General features: G+C 41.7%; 1 protein-coding gene across 1 annotated transcript in view; it reads right to left on the bottom strand.

Moving 5' to 3' along the window:
* Positions 1–11,352, bottom strand: part of TTC6 (tetratricopeptide repeat domain 6) — a 110,114-nt gene extending 98,762 nt beyond the window's left edge. The window contains exons 1-5 of the mRNA XM_075193637.1: positions 11,173–11,352; positions 4,980–6,083; positions 3,345–3,437; positions 1,713–1,811; positions 374–574 (exon numbers count right to left, since the gene is read on the bottom strand). Of these exons, the coding sequence (XP_075049738.1) occupies positions 374–574; positions 1,713–1,811; positions 3,345–3,437; positions 4,980–6,068 (1,482 nt within the window). The 5' untranslated portion in view covers positions 6,069–6,083; positions 11,173–11,352. The remainder of the gene's footprint in view (positions 1–373; positions 575–1,712; positions 1,812–3,344; positions 3,438–4,979; positions 6,084–11,172) is intronic.
* Positions 11,353–14,956: the final 3,604 nt, after the last annotated feature.

Raw genomic sequence — 14,956 nt, 5'->3', positions numbered from 1 at the left:
CCCCACGCACATCAATGAACAATGGGCGCCCATGACCCTGTCGCTGGTTCACCCTTCTTGGACCACTTTGGTAGTTACTAACTACTGCATAATGGGTGTAATTGTAACGAGATAATCAATGTCATTCACATCACTTGTCAGTGGTAAAATGTTGTGGCTGATCAGTGCATATATATGTTTTAATGTGCATTTATAGAACAAAAGTGAAATCAAATCTGCCATGGGAATTGTGATCATGCTAGATTAGGCAGATGAGCTGACCAGGATGAATGGGGCCCAACAGCAAAATGGGCAGATGTGAGATTCTGGCTCTCTGGTATATGGCAAAACAACTGCATATATAGGGCCAGCCTCAGGCTGCGGATGGTAATACCTGGGCAGCAGATTTCAGGACTTCTTTAGCTTCCTCTTCTGTCATTTCTTCCTCCTGTAGTGCTGCGATGGATTCCTCCTGTGCTGAAATGGACACGTGCTTATGTGATGTTCCCTCATATTTCTCTATGGACGGAGAATAGAATCCTAGAGACTGCTTCTCATCAGTCAGTGTGTCATCTATGCCTGGAATATGTAGGCCCTGCGGAATTTAATGGATAAAATGACATCAAAATCTAACATGCACCAGTAAGTTATAATATAACAGAGTGTATTATAAATACGTCCCACAATTTTATTGGTTCGATGGGATCTGCCTTCCCCACAAAAATACTCCAGTGTCTTTAAAATCACAAATAAAGATTTGTCTAGTTGAGTGTTTGTTAAAGACAGGGATGAACCTTTGTGAAAATGTAACTTCATGGTGACAATTACATGTAAAAACACACATTAGGCTCTATAAAGTGCCTTTGTATTGTTCTATTCCATCATCTGTCGAAACTAGGTGACTCCTTGAAATGAAATCCTCATCCATCACTGTCCCTCACCTCCAAAACGTTTTGCTTTCTCTAAACAAATGTAAAGTGTGTTATTATCCTTCATCTCGTTTTAATTATTGCAATTTATTAAAAGGGAATGTGCTATGAAGTTATACAAAAAAAAAATAGAATTGATAGGTTTAATTTATCCTAAAGTCTAAAGTTTCTTGATCCCAAGACACAGGTATACTACTGAAATACTCCAAAATACAAGTGACAAATTTTTATTTCACAACTTAGCAGTTTCATTCACTTCAGTGTAATAAGCCAAAATTACAGGGGAAATGTGAATGATTTGCTGGTATTTCAGCAAAATTCTCAGAGTAAACATTGGTTGTGTTAATAACATTCTCTGAAAGAGAAATTACGAAGGAATGACACTCATCTATGTACTGCATTGTAACTTGGCTATTAGTTGCCATTGTGCTTCTGGAGCAATGGCAGCATTTTACCCTCCCAGAGGAATCAATACGACAGATTCACTCTAACAAATGAAAATATACAAAGAAATGAGACTCTGAGCGCAGATTACGCTATGCTCTATGTTTTACCGAATATAAAGAAAAAACTCTTAGGAGTAAATTTATCAAACTGCAGGTTTGAAAAAGTGGAGATGCTGCCTATAGCAACCAATCAGATTCTAGCTGTCATTTATTTAGTACATTCTACAAAATGACAGCTAGAATCTGATTGGTTGCTATAGGCAACATCTCCACTTTTTCAAACCCGCAGTTTAGTAAATCTAGCCCTTAGTTATAGTGAGGGTACATTACACCAATATAGTAAGTAGCTGATGATGACCTGATCTGGAGATAAAAGTTCAGATGAGGATTCCTGATATTTCAGCCTTGCCTGCTGTGTCTCTTCCTCTTGTACCTCACATTTCTCTTCTGAAATTTTCTGAAATAATAAGTTTTTCATTACAATTTATTTTTTGGGCTAGTGTAATGCCCCGCTTTTGCAAAAATAAACAGAAGTGAGATGTCCAATTTAGCCTAAAGTCATAAATACACTTAGTGGTCACATTATTTAGGTACACCTGTACACCTGCTCATTAAATGCAAATATCTGTAATAAATCAGCCAATCAAATGGCAGCACCTCAATCCATACAAGCAGGCAGACATGGTCAACTGTTGTTCAGACCAAACACCAGAATGTGGAAGTAATGTGATCTAAGTGACTTTGACCATGGAATGATTGTTGGGGGTAAATGTATTAAGGAGTGATTTCTGCAAATCGCCGATATTCAGCGACTTGCAATACGTGGGACGTGGTGGTATGGGAGATTGGCAGCATGAAAGTGCAGCCCGTAAATCTGCAACAACTGATTGATGCTGTCATGTCAACATGCACCAGAACCTCTAAGGGATGTTTCCGGCACCTTAATAAATCCATGCCGGGAAGAATTCAGGCTACTCTGAGGGCAACGGGGCGTCCTACCCAGTATTAGAAAGGTGCATCTAGTAAAGTGGTCACTGAGTGTTTCCATTTATAAAGGGCTCTCCGGATATGTCCCCCTCACCTTCACAACACCTTTATGACTTAACCACTTATATAAAATAAACACACAGAGTCATGTTTAAGTTGCGAAAAATGAAGGACATATTTATTAATTAGTTACATTTAACTAACCTATGGTGGCGGAGAAAGGGCACTGCAGGACAGCTCCCAAGCAGATAACCAGATAACGTGGGAACTGGCGAAACTGCCGTACATCCACAAACAAGGGGATCTCATCCAAAAACTACCATGCTCTGAATTGGCGTCAGAGTGACTGTACCCCTTCTAAACTCATGCTGCCCTCCCTCACCAAGCCAGACAGGGGACCCTCCTCACCGAAGGACCAAGGAATTACTTGTGCCACTACGGGGACAGTGACCTGCGGCAAACTACCGTTAGCGCTCACTAATCAGCCGCTGAACGCAGTGCCTTCCTACCGCAAAAATGTTTAACGTAACCATAACTAAGGAGCGGGTGGGTGGGATCTCGTGCTGAAGAGTGAAGAAAACCAGGAAATGCAGTCAGCTATATCAAACCAGGACCCTCCCACCAGAGTTACCATTGGTCGGGCCCCACCCTGATGTTAACCCTTAAGTGTAAGTGTTCGTTCTGTTACAAATCCTGGCACTCTTTAAGTGCGTTGACCTAAAAAGCCTCACTTGTCATTTAGTGCGTTGTATTTGCCGATTCCTACTCCAGGAGAGCAGGAGAAATAAACTTATCATGTCACTCAGAGGATAGGCTCTTCCCTTTTGGAATTTATACCAGAGGAATTAATATGGCAGATTCACTCTAATAAGTGAGAATATGCAAAGAAATGTATCTCTCTGTGCAGATGACACTATGCTATATGTTTTACCTAATATAAAGAGACACCTCCTAGTTATAGTGAGGGTCCATTACACCAATACAGTAAGTAGCTGATGATGACCTGATCTGGAGATAGAAGTTCTGCAGATGATGATTCCTGATATTTCAGCTGTCTCTCTTCCTCTTGTACTTCACATTTCTCTTCTGCAATTTCCTGAAATAATAAGTTATTCATTACAATTTATTTTTATTTTCACTTGTGCAATTCACAGCAGAAGTGTGTAGTAGTCTGCCTGTAATATGGTTGATTGCTTTTTTTTTCTTGACAATAAATATAGAGATTCTTGTGGCCACTTAGGCTAATTAGTGGCCACAAATTATAGCCTGGGTGGGAGCAAAAAGCACCATAATACTATTCAACATCTGATCGGGATCTATCATGCAGGGAGTATAAACAAAGCACTCCTTATAGTGATCAACAGATTACTATTCTAAGGTCCGCTTACACTTATTATTTTTATTATTATTATCTTTAATTTATAAGGCGCCACAAAGGGTTCTCAGCGCCGTACATAACATACCAAAAACAGTGAGCCATGACACAACATGATACAGAAAGAACAAAAATGAACAAAAATATATACACAGACACAGGTAACATGGTAATGCAAATCAAATTATTACTGGGACAATGAGTGAAAGTGATGGTAGAAATCAGCGAGAAGTAGGCCGAAGCTTAAGAAAACAGGGCTAGGGAAGCAGGCCAAGAGGTACAGAGGGTGATGGAATAATAGAAGGAGCACACAAGGATAGAGAGCCCTGCTCCTGAGAGCTTATATCCTAAAGGAAAGGGGAATACACAAATTGGGTGGTACTGACTGGGGGAGAGAGTTAGGAGGAGGACTGATGGACTTGAATAAAGAAATGAGTCTTAAGGGCACGCTTGAAAACTTTGAGAGTGGATGCTAACCTGATGGAACATGGAAGATCGTTCCACAGCTGGGGAGCTTTCCCATACCAGTGTAGGACACCCCTACCACAAGTGGATATCAAACTGCATGTGAGTACAAGCACTGAGTCATGTCATGTTTACCAGTTAACAGTAAACAAGAGTATGAGGGTAAATGTACCAAAGGCCACCCATGGGTTGATACAGCCACTGGTCTGAGCTCTGTCCATTTCGATCACTTGTGCTGAGCAGTTGTACTTCCGGTTTCACTGGGGTATGATAGTACACATGTAGGATGATGACATACCAGCCAGCTTCCAGCTGTCCTTGTCAATAAGCCCAGTAATAATCCTATTCATTTTGATAGGATCATTATTTTTATATTATTGGACATTGTTCTCATTTCGGGCCAATCACACGGCGGTATAAGGCCAATTGCTCAATATGACATGTGACGCTGCAGTGCGTATGGTCAACAATACCTTGGAGAGGTTAATCTTAACATTTATTAGCTGAAAAGGTAAAGATGGAGCTGAATGGAGCAATCAAGGAAAATCATAGCTGAAATCAGGGATTTTGTAAAACTGCATTATGCATTTAAAACATTAAAAAAAATAGAAAATTGTTCTGGAAACATATCTAAAAGAAAACATTTAAATACCTTTTTTTTACTTCTATTCTCCATGGTAATTTAGACATTTTTACCAAATATTTTATTTAGAAAAAATTCTAATAAATTGTACCAATATTAGAATAATGTGTATGTCTATATTAGATAATACATCAGAGATTCTGAAATTGACTTACCCCAAATGTTACGTTATAGTTCAAGCCCAGTACACTTTCCATTAACTGTTTTATCATCAAGTCAGAGGCTGTGAGTGACTCTGGAGACTGCAGTGAGGCTATTATCTCCTCTACCGTCCTAGCAGTGGCCTTCATAGGTGGCATCGGAGGAGCAGCATTTGCTCCCACCATGGTTCCCCAAGTGCTGTTATCGTGTTCATTGTTTGAAAGAGAAGCAGATATATCAGCAACTTCAAATAATTCTCGTTGAGTTGCAGGGGTTACATGATCAACACACATAACTTTCTCTTGCTCTGGTGTAGTCAAGGCCCGTGTGGTCTTTAAATGCCTTTTCTTTTTCTTCTTAGTACTTTTTGCTCTTTTGCTTGAGTCATCGCTATCCTGTGAATAACAACTAGAGGAAGAGCTACTGTCCTCACTGACTTCAGTAGCCCTAACTTTAACACCTTTCCGTATCATGGAGGAAGGTGCTCTTGTCCCCTTTTGCATTTTTGTCACCTTCTTCTGCGCTGCAGGAGGCTTCGTAGAAATACGCGTCTTGACTGATCCCTGTGGCATGTAAGATCTAGGCTTCGAAGGTGGTTCTGGTCGTATGAAAACGGAAATGGGCTTGGTTGTCCCAACCATTGATGCGATGGCAGGCCTCTTTATATCGGGGTCAGTCCCCGTGACGTTTGCATCTATGATCACCTGGTCATGTTGCTGGACTCTTGACTCTTCTGTGAACTCTCTAGAAGATATGGCACCTTTTGATAATATACTGACTATATTTGTATGTTCTTTCTCTATATTGTCATAAACAGGGTCTCTCTTTGACAGAGCAGAACCAGGAGCCGATTGACGAGCATGTGGAGACAGCCTACTTGTAACCCCAGACTTTGGAAGTGAGAGAGAATTGCACTGATTTGATTGGGGGGCATTAGGGTCTTGCTTCAGAGATATGGGTGAGCTACTGCTGGACCTGGATTCCACGGTATCATGCCTGACAGCTCTCTGAGGAAGCTTAAGCAATCTTTCCAGCTCTTTCCTGATTCTGAGCTCCTCTGCATAATTGAGTCTAAAATGCAAATGGTCTCTTCTGTCTGACATCTCTTCTGTGGTTGCCTGTATAATAAATTAACAAGAGCATTAGTTTTTTCCACCAGCACTGCTTTTCATTTTCAGAAGCATGACTCGGTATTTGGAAATAATCTACTGGTCGATGCTTCCTAAATACGCAATTTAATGCACTGTTAAATCTAATTTTCCTTGCAGTTACTGCTTATCATCTCATAGGAACTTGCCCTGATGGGATAATCCTATTCATCCTACATTAATTCCAGTCACAGATTTCTCAATTTAGCAGGTCAATCTTATTTCACTGTTTGTGAATTATTTTAACAGCCTTATCCCTGGTGTGTGTGGGTTTTGAAAATATGATTTAGCTGAAGATAGCAGCATTTCTGTAATTCCAAATACATTTACTGCAGAACATCCCAAAAGTGGGACTCTTAGGGCTAGATTTACTAAATTGCGGGTTTGAAAAAGTGGAGCTATTGCCTATAGCAACCAATCAGATTCTAGTTATCATTTATCTAGTGCAATTCTGCAAAATGATAGCTAGAATCTGATTGGTTGCTATAGACAACATCTGCACTTTTTCAAACCCGCAGTTGAGTAAATATACCCCTTAGTTCCAGAACTGCAAAGAAGAAGGGTGCTTTATACATGGACAGGTTGTCCTGTGAGGACCAAAACATAGGATCGCCTGTTAAAGGAATACTTGCCTATTCTTCACACCTCGCTTACGGGAGATGTGGTGGAGAAGTATGAAAAGAAAAGATGGACGTGACTTGATGATGACGTTGCACCATTAAGTGCGTGAGGATCAGTGTATGATGACACTAATTGCATCATTACAACCCTGTCCACTTTATGTTAACCGAGGTGGGTATATCTTGATGACACAATGTGCAATATGATGTCACATCCCCACACACCTTGTAGGTAGATAACCGCACTTCAGGGAGAGGAATCCAGAAGGTCTCGTCCTAGTTTGGACTAGGCAACTATGACTAAAAGAGTTGCTTATAAAATGCTGTTTTTGAAACTTTAAAATGACAACAGCATGCTCTACCTTTTTTTTACTAATGGACCACTGAAATTAGAATAGAAAATGGTATCTTAAAAATTCCCAGCCCTGACCAGTCTCAATAGACGACTAAGCCGAAAATACATGTTTCTTCTTAAGAGATCTAGTTTTAATAATAACCACATTGGCAGCTAAATGTCCAAATTGCTAATTTTTTTAATGACAAAAAAACGTGGCAGCCACAGCTAAGTATAAGTGGCTGCAGCCGCATTAATGCTGAAAAACTGCTAAGCACTACTAGAAGGAACAATGTTATCATGTACGCTGCAGATCTGTGGTCATCCTATCATACATCCCAAGTTTGTCCCTCTGGCAGTGGGATGGGGACGTCGCTAGGCTGCCCCATTCTGACCTCCCCTCCAAGCCCTTCTTAGCCGTGTGCGCACCCGCTCACCGCTGCTCTGCCAAATCTGCCCCGATGAGGATGGTTCCGCTTAAATCAGGACGGCATGTTCAATGGGCAAATCTGTACATGTCATGGTCACCAACCCTATCATTCTAATAATAAAAGTTGATCATTGTTGACATACACACAGGGGCAGGCTGGTCCAGGGGACAGAAGGGCATCTGCCTCCAGCCTGTGCAGTTTGTACTATTTTGGGCCAATCTGCACAGTTCATGGCTGCACCTGGCAGAGGGGCAGGTAAAGATGCTCCCACACCCGTTCCGGATGTGTGCTTTATAGTAAACAGCAGCGGACCAGAAGCGGAGCATTTTCTGCTTGTCTCTCCACCAGGCACCTTCATGAACTGTGGCTGCAAAGTTAGTAGACTGCTCAAACCATGCCAATTTGTGGGTGGTGCTGGCCAAAAGTTTCTAGCCCCGCCTGCATATAAAGAAATAAAGGAACTAAAGAGCAACATGTAAAAATTGTGTATTTACGCTCATTCTAAGACATCTCAAGATGCATCCAACTATGTACCATTAACATATACTTACACCCAGATACACTTACACCCAACCAGGTGATAAAGAACATTAAAGTGTTTTAACATTAGTTTTGATAACACATACACAAAAACACATTTGCCATTAGGTTGATTTAAATTTAAAACTAAAAAAAACCTCTCTATAATACAAGAGGGATAATCTTCCTTCTCGTGTACAAATGAAAGTAGCAAAACAATAATTCTAAAATACACACACAAAGTCATATAATATAAGCACGGGCAAAGAAGAAAGCTGCAGAGGTGAAGCTGCAATCAGCAGCATCTAGCTAGTTCTGCTGACCATCATAATTATCGGTGTGTATCTGCACCAGTCCTCAGGCAACCACAAGAGGTATGGTATATCTGCGTCTCCATGCAGGTCTGCCTTAATTCGCAATTATACAAACACGCCTTTACTGTACCTAGACTGTGGTTGCCTCTCCCCTCGCCCATTCCTCATCTCCAAGCATAAGGGGGCACAATTGTCAGATCTACAAATGGACAGATCTCTTTATGGGCATGAACAGTACAAATTTGCTTTATTTTATGTTAAGCAAACAGACACAAGCCCACAGACACATAAACCCATAACCTGCATTGTATAGATTGTTCGCAAGTCCAGTGTTCCACTGCTATAACTGTTTACTGCTTAATCAGACCCTATATTCTGCCTCAATACACATTCCTCAGTCAGTCACATTGCACAAACCCCGTTGACAGACACATAACTAGACTCTGCTGTGCTGGCTCCTTTGGCAACAACTTTGCAGTTCCCATTGACATCTGCATTGGAGACAAACATTGCCACCAGCCAGCATGAACAGACCCCACTGCCATCCAAATTGAATAGTCCAATTTGCACAGATTTTATTGCCAACCATGTTGCACTAGGCAAATTTGCACAGACCACATTGGGAGCTATATTGTACAGCAGGGGTCAGGGAACTTTTTTACCCTTTACCCCCAAATATATTTAAATACACCGACATTACCCCCTTGATTTGAAAGGAAGGAAATCATATATTGTTAATTATTCAATTCAAAATTTTATTGAATCTATTCAAAATTTCTTTGAAAGCTTCTACTTCAAAATTTCAGGTTTTGGAGAAATGATGGTGCTTCATTTTTGATACGAGAGCATCAATATTGGGGCATTTTGGTGTCAGAGCAATTTGGGTACCGTCTTCAGCGTCCAATCGATTTCTCTGATTTGTTTTTATGTTCGTTAGAGTGGAAAATCCTTGTTCGCAAAGGTAGGTTGTTGCAGAAGGCAGCAACTTTTTGACTGCCTCCTCATGTGCAATTTTGAATGCCTTTGCAGCTGTTGACATCCAAAAATATGACATATCTGATTTGTTTTCAAATGCAATAGGGGGTCTTCATTATTGCATCAAAGCTCAAGAACTGCCTCTGCCAACCCTTGAGGCTCTTCTGGTACAACAGCAGTTTCACATTTAAAGGGGTCTACAATCCAACTGACAGCATGTGAATCGGCAGCATTACCCTCAGGAATTTCATTTTTACCCCATTTGGGGTAATTTACCCCTGTTCCCTGACCACTGTTGTACAGGATATTTTGCACAGACTTTTTTGAAAGAGACAATGCAGAAATCCTATTGCCAGACACAATGCACATATCCCATTGAAGTCACATTACATAGACACTACAGTAAACCAAACTGCACAAAACCAACTGGGACGAGGAGAGGATGGTGGGGAACAGACGGAGGCTGTCTGGTCTGAAGTGTCTCAATATGGGATGAAAGTAGGTTGGTGTGGGACAATATCTGGACTGCATGTGAAGAGTGGTGGGGCAATGTTGTGTGGGAGCAGTCCATAGGCAAACCGAGGGGAGTTTCCTTGTGCCTGGAAACCCCCCCCCCCCCCAAGCCTGGGGCACTGTATAATTTAGGTGGCTGGACTCTGCTCCCACTTCACACGGCTCTGCTTGAAAAGGGAGAGCTGTGTGCACCTAACAGTAGTGCACGCAGCATTTCCCCTTTTTTATTATGGGGATAGGAAGAGTTGGAGAGCAGCCAAGCAACGTCTAAAATTATAGCCACGCCTCCATGCATGCTGGTCACACCCATTGGCTGTGTGGTGTGGAAACCCCCCTCTAAAAATCCTGCGTTTGCCCCTTCAGTCTTGGAATTAGCCTCCTAAACTGTATATCACTGTCTTCACCTTCTGGGATTTCCTGGATAGGCTGTTAATTAGCCTTATGTGCTGAAAAGGGGCAGGCTGGGCTGCGGGACATCTGCCCCCCAGGTCGGACCCATAATGGGCTACCATGGGCTGGATCACCGGGCCACCTGCATTTTTTCCTTTAAAATAAGCTGCTAGAGTCGAGTCTTGCCCCTGAGCTGAAATTTGCCACCCCTCCCCTGGTGCTGAATGTTATACAGTGTTACATTAGCCATGTACGGTTGTCTTCTCATTCTTCAAAGTTTGTGTTTTAGCAATACATCTGCACGTCTCACTATTTAGGAGGCTAATAATACTATACAGTAGCTCTTATCTATACAGCATAAGAAAGAATAATGAGTATTGCACTGACCAATCAAAACAAGAAAGGCAAACCTGTGCAATTGGGTGATATTATAAATCAAACACACTATGAAGAACAAGAAATTTTAGAGACAATTCTAACTTTTGGACTGTTTCCAACTAAGCATGATCAAACCAATGCACATGATCATCATTTCATTCTATTAAACTCATATTTACTGTCCTTAAATATATATTTTGGTGTATACAGTACAGAAAATAAGGACAAACACTGCATCCAGCTCAATGGGGGGGGGGGAATGCCTGTCCCTACAAATTATGGATAGTTGTCAACGATGTCATCTAATATCCAAGTACTAAAAGTACTGTAAATAAATGCAATTCGTGGAAACATATTTTAACTAAGTAAATGACAAAGAAAACATTTAATGTGGTACAGCCTTTCCTGCATTAAAACTCCCGCATAATTATGAGCATTTTGCAAAAAAACTAAAATCTTAAATAAATTAAATGCAGGCAGCGTGTACAAAGACACAGAAATGAAGTGAAGGGACAGATACAGGCTGCATTCCAAAACTTCCCACTGAGTTCTGCTTCACATTGCAACAACACAACAAAGTTGTACCTAGTTTGACACTGCTTTGGGCGAGCAGACAGAGTTACACACTTAGTGCCGTGCTCAGGCCCGCAGCTATGTCTCCGGGTCCGGTATCCCAGTCACGCGCCTCCCCGGTGCAAGTCGTCCCGTTCCCTAGCAACGTCCGGGACCATTTCGACCACAAACTTTATCGCTTAGCAACCAAGTACACTCTCTCCTGTGTGCCTGGCTACAGCTCTCATCACCATGGCAACAAGCGCTGCCCGCTGTGTACACCGTGCTCCCTGTCCCACCCTAGTGAGGGGCAGACCCGTGGACAGATGCTGTGGAAATAAACCAGGGGCAGTAAGGCTGACAGAGCATGCTGGGAGTTGTAGTTCCATAGCAGCTGGAGAGCCTCAGGTTGCCTGGCCCAGGTTAAACAAATGTAAATATTTGGCCAATATTAGGAAACAAACAGGGAAATGTGTTGAAACATTTTTGCTGCTGTCACAATGTATGTTTAATTCCAAAACATTATTGGGAGATGAATACACACATAAGTGGTGCAAGACAGATCTATAAAAGTATTTGCGCAATGTGAAAAAGAGTAGGCGTACACTTTTCTTTGTGAGCATGCTCAGTAAAACTGCGTATGCCCCATGAGCCCAGTGTGCTTACACATTTTGGGCCTGATTCATTAAGGAGCGTAAATGTCGATATATGCTGTATTGTGTGTGTAAAATTGCTCTGCACATGCCCAGAAAAAGACTATACGCCAGTGAACGCAAGTGCATCCATTTCATCTTTGAACGCAAAGGACACTTCCGACAGCCTAATATTTCAAGGGCGGAGCGGGGGAGGGAAGGGGCATGTGCACGTAGTCAATGTACATTAAGGGCATGCCAAGGTTCAGCGCACGCACATCCGTCCGATTCAAGCTTTGGGTCTCTCTCAAGTACGTCATTTTTAGCTGTATGACTGCTACCAGCAACAGGGCAGATGTAAGAGCCTATAGATGACGGTCGCATACGCATGCCAGAACATGTGTTTGCAATTAAGAGCAACTGTAAAACTTTATTTTATGTATAGTAGGCATTAATAACATCCAGATATATGTATTTAATGGAAACTAAAACGAAAAAATAAAACATTTTTTAAAAGTATTATATACACTAAATGGACAAAAGTATTGGGACACACCTGTTAATTATTGAATTGAGGTGTTTCAATCAGACCCGTTGCCAGAGGTGTATAAAATCAGCACCTAGCTATGCAGTCTCCATTTGCAGACATTTGTGATACAAAATGAGTCGTTCTAACGAGTTCAGTGACTTCAAGCGTAGTACTGTGATAAGATGCCACCTTTGCAATAAAACGGTTCGTAAAATTTCATCCCTGCTGAATATTCCTTGGTCAACTGTAAATGATATCTTTAGAAAGTGGAAGTATTTAGGAACAACAGCAACTCAGCCACGAAGCGGAAGACCACGTAAAATCACAGAGCGGTGTCAACGACTGCTAAGGCTTATGGTGCGTAAAAGTCGCTAACACTCTGCTGATTCTATAGCTCAAGAGTTCCGTACTCCCACAGGCATTAATGTAAGCACAAAAACTGTGTGGGAGGAGTTTAATGGAATGGGTTTCCATGGCCAAGCAGCTGCATGCAAGACCAATGCCAAGCGTTTAACATAGGCAAACCGAGGGGGTTTTTCGAGTGCCCGGAAACCCCCCTCCAAACCTGGGGCACTGTATAATTGAGGTGGCTAGACCCTGCCCCAGCTTCACACGGCTCTGCTTGAAAAGGGAGAGCTGCATGTACCTAACAGTAGTCCACGCAGCGTTGCCCATGTATATTATGGGGATAGGAAGAGTTGGAGAGCAGCCAAACACTGTCTAAAATTACAGCCACGTCCCCATGCATGCTGGTCACGCCCACTGGCGGCGTGGTGTGGAAACCCCCCTCTACAAATCCTGCGTTAGATGGAGTGGTGTAAAGCACAACGACAGTGGACTGTGGAGCAGTAGAAACATGTTTTGTGGACTGACAAATCACGCCTCTGTTTGGCAGTCAGATGGGCGAGTCTGGGTTTGGCGGATGCCGGGAGAACATTACCTGCCTGATTGCATTATGCCAACTATGAAATTTGGTGGAGGATGAATAATGGTATGGGGCTAATTTTCAGGGTTTGGGCTAAGCCCCTTATCTCTAGTAAAGAGCAATCTTAATGTTTCAGCATACAAAGTCATTTTGGACAATACTATGCTTCCAACTTTGTGGCAACAGTTTGGGGAAGGCCCTTTTCTATTCCAACAAGACTGTGCCCCAGTGCACAAAACAAGGACTACAAAGACATGGTTTGATGAGTTCGGTGTGGATGAACTTGACTGGCCCGCACAGAGCCCTGACCTCAACCCCAAACACCTTTGGGACGCACTGGAATGGAGATTGCGAGCCAGGTCTTCTCGTCCAACATCAGTGCCTGACCTCATAAATGCTCTACAGACTGAATGGGTACAAATTCCCACAGAAACACTCCAACATTTTGTGGAAAGCCATCCAATAGGAGTGGAAGCTGCTATCGCTGCAAAAGGGTGACCAACTCCGTATTAAATTATATGTATTTGAATACAATGTCATTATACACACACACACACACACATTCTGAGTATCGTGTAGTGTGTTGTGTCTAGTGCCATACAGGCAGTGCATACTTAGACCTGTATTCAACTAGAAACGTCTCTTCTGATCTAAATTACCTGTATTTGGTATAACCTCTGCAAGTGTTATAAGTGTTGCAAGTATTTAACTTTGTGCAAAATAATAAACTAATTTGCCCCCTTTGCATTGTAACATGGTTTGTCCAGGTGCAAAGTTACTCCTTGTTTTTGCTTAGCTTTCCTTAATGACTCAGGCCCTGTAAGTCTAAGCATGCTACGCTAGACACCCTCTTGGTGGGCCTTGGAGCACTACAAATCCAATCGTGACACATTTACTGAAATTGATTAGAAGATGCTTTTTGTGTTTTAAATACTCCTCTTCAATAAACATTTATAGAGAATATGAGTAGATGGCTAGAATTGCATTTATCATGCAGAAATACATGAATTTTATTGTGTAGTTGGTCAACAGTAAAAACAAAATAGGGTCATTTTCAGGGACAAACCTTTAAACCCAGTCACTGTCCCTAAAAATTGGGGACCGTTGACAACGGTCTGAACATACTCACTAAAAATGTCTGCCCACTAGTATGACTGGCATGAAATTATTCCTTTGCAGATTCAGAAAATATAAAACACATATAGTTAAAATCTCCCCAGATGAGACATTTGTATGAAGCTGATGATTAGAGAGTCACCATGTACAAGCGGAATTTGCTAACTTACGCAAAATATTATTTTTATGATTTCTGACTCTTTAGATATTGAATAGGGCCATTGTGTTCTTACATGAAGTCGGCACAGGGAGACTTTATGAAATGACAGGATCAAGTTTAATGTTTCCACCTGGCTGCAAATAAACAGAACTGCTTCAGCCAGGCTACGCTTTTAAAATTGGGTAGTAAGATTTAAAATTATAAACAGGCCGAGCCTCTCCTTGAAATGCCATTTATAGCACGAGAAGTGGTCCAGCCAGTTTAAAGTGTGCAAACTTCAAATTCATTTTGAAATCCACAGAGTCTGGACATGTTTTAAAAAATCTGCAGCCAACTGGTATCATCAGCCTGAAATCAGTTTCACATTTTTGCAGCTTGTAAAACATGTAGGTTAACACAAAGCAAGAGGTTATAAATTTAGTGTAATGTTGTAATTTTGCAAGACAGGTTTAGGA

The sequence above is a fragment of the Mixophyes fleayi genome, chromosome 12 (assembly GCF_038048845.1).
Source record: "Mixophyes fleayi isolate aMixFle1 chromosome 12, aMixFle1.hap1, whole genome shotgun sequence".
Taxonomy (NCBI): domain Eukaryota; kingdom Metazoa; phylum Chordata; class Amphibia; order Anura; family Limnodynastidae; genus Mixophyes; species Mixophyes fleayi.
This window is presented reverse-complemented; position numbering and strand designations above follow the sequence as displayed.